The sequence below is a fragment of the Xyrauchen texanus genome, chromosome 22 (assembly GCF_025860055.1).
Source record: "Xyrauchen texanus isolate HMW12.3.18 chromosome 22, RBS_HiC_50CHRs, whole genome shotgun sequence".
Lineage (NCBI taxonomy): Eukaryota > Metazoa > Chordata > Actinopteri > Cypriniformes > Catostomidae > Xyrauchen > Xyrauchen texanus.
The window spans coordinates 4,208,527-4,217,073 of NC_068297.1; the positions used below are offsets into that span (position 1 = coordinate 4,208,527).

The 8,547-nt window shown below is 36.0% G+C and overlaps 1 protein-coding gene across 2 annotated transcripts in view; it reads right to left on the bottom strand.

The window, feature by feature from the left end:
- Positions 1–7,459, bottom strand: part of LOC127662164 (frizzled-3-like) — a 46,069-nt gene extending 38,610 nt beyond the window's left edge. For both annotated transcript variants that reach the window (XM_052153220.1, XM_052153219.1), the window contains exons 1-2: positions 7,328–7,459; positions 4,765–5,364 (exon numbers count right to left, since the gene is read on the bottom strand). In XM_052153220.1, coding sequence (XP_052009180.1) covers positions 4,765–5,019 — 255 coding nt within the window. In that variant the 5' untranslated portion in view covers positions 5,020–5,364; positions 7,328–7,459. The remainder of the gene's footprint in view (positions 1–4,764; positions 5,365–7,327) is intronic.
- Between the last annotated feature and the right edge of the window lie 1,088 nt (positions 7,460–8,547).

The following is an 8,547-nucleotide window of genomic DNA, read 5'->3' on the forward strand; positions in this document are numbered from 1 at the left end:
ATCACAGACTCGGGTTGCTCACAGCATCACCCCTCGCATCCCAATGAGGGCGTCTAGACCCCAAAATGAACCAGACAGCCAACTCCCCGTGCAATCTTTAATCAGTGTGGAATGGGTGAGTGGTTTTGGTGCAACATCAGAGAATTACTTGCTTTAAAATACTCCCAAAATGAACTCTCATATTATGTTCTGGATAATCTGTAATTACTCAATGGTCGGTGCTGTTGAAAACTTAAATGGTTGGGTTAAAGGATTTAATTATTTCAGAGGTTCAAAAATCTTTTTAGTAACCCCTTTTAACCTTGTGAGACCCTGTTTCCACATGCATGTATGTTGTGTTTTGGCTAAGCTATACGCAACGCAGAATATGAATAGGAGTGGTGGTGGCGTAGTGGGCTTAAGCACATAACTGGTAATCAGAAGGTTGTGGTTTGATCCCCACAGCCACCACCATTGCGGGGGGGATTGTCCCTGTAATAAGTGCACTGTAAGTCGTTTTGGGTAAAAGTGTCTGCCAAATGCATAAATGTAAATGATTTAATTTAAACCAACAGATCTCAGTTCAGAACACTCTGCGCTGTCAGTAAGGGGTTAAACTTTCAACACAATGAGTCATGTGACAAAACAATATGGCGGCGATCACAGCAAAGTTTTTGTCTGTAGGAGAAATGTCAATAAAAACATGAAATGCAACATATCTTATTCTTAAATATTAATTGCAATTATATGAAACAAATATATATTTTAGCATGGTTAAAATAATGATTGGATGATGCTGGTCATTACTTTGAATCTGAATTATTTATGCTAATTTATGATTGGTAAAATCCTTCAGCACTGGCTATCACTTGTTTTTTTAAGAGAAGACATTGAGATTTTGTTTCCAAAGTATAAAAAAACATTGTAACATAAAAAGTCAAATCATTTTTATTTATATAGTTTTTTTATTTTTGCTTTTCCCAACACACCGTTCCAAAGCAGCTTTACCGAAAATCAGCTCGAATGTCTGTAACATCTCAAAAACATGAATAATCAACACTCCTGGAAACATAACCATTTCTATGGCTTGGTTTCATTTCAAATTTCACAACTTGGTCCCGCTGTCCACATATGTGGACATCAATTTTTAGGAAAATGATTTGCTCCAGACATGTTTATAAGGTGCTCATTACAAATCAAAAATGGAAATGTAAAAGGCACACAGCAGTCTTGCTCGATTCTGAGGAGGTTAAAGGACGATTAGCCTAAATTCATTTCAGTGTTGACTGTAAAAAGGATAATATCCACCTCCTAAATCTCTTGGTTTTGATTTACGAGCTCTTGATCCAGCTCAACATAAGCACATAAGACATGAATAACCTATATTTATGTTTTTATGATGGTCAATCGTTCAGGCTCATTCACTACAGAACAAAAAATGTAATTTTTCTCTAACGGATGAATTCATTGAATCTCCTGTGTTTGACCTCAACTAAGCTGATAAAGAAATATAAAGCCCTTGTGCAACATTCATTCAGCACATTTACACACACGATTTTACACCAATTATGCTCAATAAGCCGACAATGCGTATGGTCATGCAACTGCTTTAAACAGCGTACGTCGGGGTCATAAATGGTTTAAGAATAAACCGATTGGCACAGGTACAGTTTTGCCCATCAACCCCATTTTGTGTTACACATAAAGACCTTTTTAGTCATTCTTACTGGCTTACCCAGCGTACCCATTAACATGTTTCTGTCAAAAGCAGAAAATAACCCAAAGTTCAAAACTTCTGTAAACATGTTTCTTGAGTTGTCGTTCTGATTTTTGATAGTTAACAGTTTACTGCTCAAAAAGTGTTCGTAAATCACTCAACTGTACATTACAAGTTAAACTGTGATGTGAGAATATTGTTAATAATATTGTTCATAATTGTAAAGCAGTCAAAGGAAAGGAGGCGGCGAGAACCGGCTTGACAATATAAATAATGGTTTTAATGATAAACTTAACAGACAAACACACACGTGACTGACATATCCGTAAACGATCTCTCTCTCCAGCACAATCCTCCGCAGTCGGCCTTTATCCCTCTCGGAGGCTTGATTAGCCTGATAAGGGACCAGGTGTGCAGAATCACGACCCGGCCCCGCCCTCCTCCCTGCCACAATAATAAATACTAATTTTAACATTAATAAAGTAAACAATTATGTTTGAATTATAGCACAACATTTGACACAATCTACTTAAAAACAGTGATACAGGTTAGAATTCACTTTAGCCTTTTCAACAGGAGTGGGCATTGGATAACTGATTCCCAACATTTCACCTGGAGGCCACAACCTCTCCATCATCACAGAGGAGGCACTGGGGCAGATACGGAGGGGTCTGGTTCACTTACAGGGCATCTGTTGGTGATGTAATACATATACACATATGTACACCCATTGACAGGTGGACCAGTGTGCACCTCACTGCCGTAACACTACAGCCCTAGTCACATGATCCCTGAGATCTACAGCATGCATCGGACACTAGCTGCTCTGAGAACAGGAGCGCTTATGCTCTTCACTGGGTTTAATTGACTGAAACAATGAGAGAGAGCATGCATTAGTTCAGCCTCAAATCAATGCATTTATTGTGGGTCTCAGCAGAGATAATGAGACCGTTAGCACTGAGATGGCACCATTAATGCCTTCAGCACATTTTTTGAGACGGCCCAGAGCTGTCTGACATTCCTTGGAGATTTCTGCGACAGACTGATTCAGAAATGCTGTACACGTGTGGCGCATTCTTAATTAAACATAAATATTTTATGTTCCAGGTTCAGTTCACGTTAAGCTCAATCAACAGCATTTGTAGATGTTGATTACCACAGAAAATATTTTCAACTCGTCCCTTGTTTATTTGAAAGAAAAAGCAAGAAAATGCGCTTTCAGTAAGGCACGTACAATGGAAGTGAATGGGGCTTGTCCAGCAACATTCAAATACACAGTGAGTGTGTTTACATGCACAGTTTTACACAGATTATGCTTGATAATCCGACAATATGCGTACGTGTTGTGCTCATGCTTCTTCACAGTTTGACGTCAAAAGCAGAGGAAACCCGGATCATTTCATATCTCATGTAAATGCGGTTTTCTTGCTTGTTGGATTTTTAAAAAAAGCTGATTTTTGGGAGTAATCAGCTTATGTAAACTGGCTCACTATTTCAAAAGTTTAGCCACAAGATGTAAACATTGTACATGTTAACATGATTTTTAGTGTGACAAAATCACTTACCAGCATTACGTCATCATGGAAAGTTGTAATATTGAATATAACACAGATCAGGTTAGTAAGTCATTGTATCACACTAACATCATGCTAACATATACAATGTTTACATCTTGTGGCTAAACTTTTGAAGCAGTGTGTATTTTCATGTTTATGGACTGACCCCATTCACTTCCATTGTCTGTGCATTAATACATCGGCCCTTTTCGCTTTGCTTTTGAGAGATGAGTCGAAATTAATATTTGTGATAATCAACATTATGCCATAAATACTGATGATTGAGCTTAACTTGTTTTTGATAAAGAATAATTAATATATTTTTAAAATAATCTGTTGATAACCATAACTGCATTGAATGTTTATTATTTTGCAGGATTTATCTTTATTTCTCATGATTTGATATACTTTATTATTTTACATTAATATAGAATGTGTGTGTGTACTATATATATATATATCAATATTAAATACTATAGGTTATATTTATGGTTATGTTTTAGCAGTTTTAAGTTTATATAAAGGTTTATATAGAGGTTTGTTTATGTATATATGAACAAATATTGAAATCAATATTTCATGTCATAACCTTTTTTTGTGCCTGCCTGAACATGCATATCCTTAATGTTTATAAATATCTAATAAAATCGACCATCATAAATATGAATCTATCAATTATATAACTACATAATTATATTTAAAAATAATAAATTATATAAATACTATTAATATTATATTCACAATTTGTATCATTATTCAGCAAATTTACATACATTACATTTTTATAGTTAATTATAAGCAATTCGTTATTTCCTTTTTTTCATATAACAGGAGGCAATATCTACTGTCCCTGTCAGCATGCATAACAGCTTTGAAATCCCCCCCCAGTGATGAATAACGGATCCATTACAGAAAGAACCTGTGTTCAAAATGAAGGATCTCATTGCATGTCATACGGAGAGTGATTCATCCAAATAGCTGTGGCAGCCATTACAACTCTGAGAAAGTCCTGAGCAAGCCCTGCCTGCAGTACACAAATGTGTTTTCACAACGGCAATGAGAAAATGAGCATGTTTGTGTATTGAACATCACTATAAGCCGTTCACAACAATCAAAATGTCCATTTACGATTCCAAAAAGCATCATGAAAATCAGTTTCAAACACATTTGTACGGAGTTAAAAAATATTTGCACATGCCAATGCATCCATAGATTTACACAGTGTTTTTTAATTTAGTTAATTATGGCATTTCCATAAGTAAGCAGAACTACTGTCTCATACAACCCCTAAGAATAGCATCTTCAATTCTGCTCTCTCACATTTAAATTCAAAAATGATTTGCAATACTTCTAAAAAAACTTATTTCAATCATCAACAGCCACGTGCGGTCTAAATAATTCAAGCTCACCACAGTAGCAACCACAAACCTCCATGACAACAAGCTCCATGGCAACCCATATTCTCTCCCACATAATCCCAGCAGTATAAGACATAAGGTAGGGTATGGTTACCTCCATGGCCAGAGCGGCGGTCTGCTGGTCATAATGGTTCAGAAGGTTGGGCATGAAGGTGGTATTGTAGGGCAGATCCTGGCACATTCGCAGTCCTATCGCCTCACAGGTGAACGTACTGTGGCTGCCCATCGAGTCCATGTGGATGCCAAGGCTGGTGGTGAACACAGACAAGACCAGCAGCAAACCAAAGAGCCACATTCCTCGAAAGCATACATCTGCTCCAGGTGAAGGTAAATCCAGGATATGCCCCATGGTTGAATGGCAGAACACAACGGGGCAAGATTGAGGGGTTGTTCAACAGAAACAACGGTTTATTCTCTACGCAGATATCAACCACACACCAGTGTGTAAGGTACACCGGTACGATTCGCTGGTTCCATCTCCTTCCTGTTTTTCAGATGGTCGTTGTGGAAACCAGTCTCTTCACCTGGGTCTTGGGTCAGTGAACGCTTTAATCAGACACCTCAAAAGTCGTATGCATCATCTCACGTATATACAAGACAGACTGTGTGAATGAGAAATTGTGTTTCATCAGGGTGGTCTTCAATGGAGCCTTTAAATGGGGCTCTAGGAAGTGACATCCACAACTGAGAAAACCTGAGAAAAAATATCAATATCAATATACTGTGTATATGTATATATAAACACACACACACACACACACACATACATGTATCCACATATACACACATTTATATATCTACAGCTCTGGAAAAAACTAAGAGACCACTGCAAAGATATTTCTCTAGATTTTCTATTTATAGGTGTGTGTATAAGCTGTGATTGAAAATCCGGGTTATTCCACCAGATATTGATTTCTGAACTCTTCCTAAGTTAAAACATTAGTATTGTGTTGTTTAAACATTAATATCAACTTGTTTTCTTTGCATTATTCGAGGTCTGAAAACACGGCATCTTTTTTGTTATTTTGACCAGTTGTCATTTTCTGCAAATAAATGCCCTAAATAACAATATTTTTATTTGGAATTTGGGAGAAATATTGTCAGTACTTAATAGAATAAAACTAAATGTTAATTTTTCTCAAACACACACCTATAAATAGTAAATCCAGATAAACTGATAAATTTGCAGTGGTCTCTTAATTTTTTCCAGAGCTGTAGATATATATATATATATCGTTAAAAATATATGTAAAAATAAATGTTGGCATGCTTGTGTAGAGTATTCTCTTATTATTCTTTCATAAAAAAACAAAATTAAAGTCATGTGGTGTAACCAACAAGGTGGCCATTTTTTTGTCATGTGACCCCAAAAAAATTAATAAATTGAGAGGACCCCTAAATCCTCAATCATTATTTTGCCAGTTTTACGAAAAGGCACATTTTGTTCAAGTCATGCAGAGAAGCCAAAAAAAATTAATAAAAAACAAACCTTGAAAAATATGCTTCAATTATTTTTTTTATTTTTTTATTAATGATTCATTTGTGAACACTCCCACGTATTCAAGGTGTGTGGTCGTATTTTAATACCATTTACTTGATAGTTACACTACTTTACATTTTTAAAGTCATTAGATGTTTAGATGTTATAAATTTCTAAATCCAACATGGACTAAAACCATATTTTTTTTTATGACATTTTCAAAACATTTCTAATTTTTTGCAAATTTGTCAATGACACATTTGTTCTACCATATATCATTTGTTGAATTTTTTATTTTTTTTATGTTTCAAGACAGGATAATTTTGTCATAAAATTTTTGTATTACAATAATGAGAATCTGTGGGGATAATCATCTTAATTATCACGAAAACAAAACAAAAAAAACCTTAATGGCCCATAAAATGCTTTAATTTTCTTTACGCAAAACATATTTTCCTTTTTAATGGGGGGATGAAATACAACCCGGAGAGTTCTTCGTGAGATTCACCCGACAAGGATTCTTTTATGGAATTAAACCAACGTTTAAATTAATTGCATAAAACCTTCCAGAAACACAAAGTAATAAATAACCTGCATGATGTATCGGGCATTGAGAACATTAAATGAGTGTTCACACTCAGCCACTCTCAATCCAGATTGTTTAATTTGAATTAACTGGAGCCAGGGTAAACACCCCCCATCCCCCTAAAAACACATTTGTGTGAGTCTGCACACAAACGCACAACCTGCCCAGTCTAGGTAAAACATTAACGGGCCATTAAAATCTCAAAGTCTTTATCATTTCTGAAATGACAAAACATAAATCAGATCACTGTTTAATAATTCTAATGCATCTCCACCAGACATGTCAATGCATCCATATTCAAATAGTGCCATTATAGGGGTTAGAACATAGTGCTTTATATTATTATTATTATTATTATTAATATATTTGCATATTTCTCTATATTTCATGCAGGACTGCAGTGTCTTGTACTGCTAACACAGATTTTACCAATGCCTGAATATTTACCATTATGCATTTCCAGACTGAAACATTAACATGTTTGTTAATTTAAAATATATTAATATATATAACCTAATAAAAACATAACTGTATGTGGGCTACAGCCCCTAAGCTGTGCATGCAAAAGAAATAATGCATATAAAACTTTACCTTTCCCTGGCAAGGAGCCTCTGTTTTTTCTCCAAATGACACAATACAGCCTGTCTCTCCGCGCAGATTCACGCAGCTGCAGGTTTGATTTCTGCACCTTTTAATGTTATAACACACAGAAGTCCTTCTTTCAGTTACGCTCATACTGTCAGAATAACATTAAAGACACTCGCTCCGGCCGGTTACACTGTGTCGAGGAGCTCATGTACACAAATAATCTTAAACAAGCACGAAACGTGCACATGTAGAGCGTCACGGAAGGCTGGCGGCTTTGCATATTCACACAGCGAAGCTCCCCCTCCTCAATACAGCTGTCCTTCAGCTGTTTCCTATGAGACATAACCGTTATCTTCCGCAAGGGTGCGCTTAAAGGCTCAAAAGCCGAATCGTTTATTGAGTATTTGTTTTTGTTTTTTGGAAATGTTTGAACACTAAAACATATTATTATTTTATCAAATTATTTAAATAGAATAATAATAAAAAATAGAAAGAAACAGCGCTGGCCGACGCAAAACGGTTTTGATGTTAACGGTCCCTTTAACAGGCATCAGAAACGAGTGTGATTGGTCCAATTTGACCAGCGCTTGAAAATGTAACGCACACCATGTGACCAGTCTCGCCCTTCGAATGTTACTTTAGCAAGCAGTCGGGACAATAATTTATCACTGAATAATGGTACAAAGAAACTTTAAGAACCACTGAATTGAAAACTCACAAGAAAAGAGTCAACAAACGATAATTATTATTTAATCTCATCGCACCTGACCAATCAGATACAACGCCAGGACCACCAAGCCCCGCCCAATGTGTGATCATGTTCCAAGTCAATTCCATTCTACCCACTATTTCTATGCCCACTCCCCAAGACAGCGAAATTTAACTTCAAGGGATTGTGCATTCTGAACTTTATCTGAACCCTAGCACCGAACAATGTTGCACGTTTACGTGTTTATTAATTTAGAGACTATTGCATGAATAAATACACTGAAATAAATATTTTAGGGCTTGGGTTTTCAACCAGAGGTCCATTGAGAGTACATTAAGATACTGTAGAAGTTCTGACGACTTATTTAGAAGAAGCCTTTATTTAAAATTAAGATTAAGATTCAACTTTACTGTCATTGTGCAGAGTTCAGGTACAAGAAAAAAGCCCCCTTTATAATCTTTGGGAATGTGGTTACTTCTATTGAGCGTAAAAGCATCATTAAACAAAGGTAAAG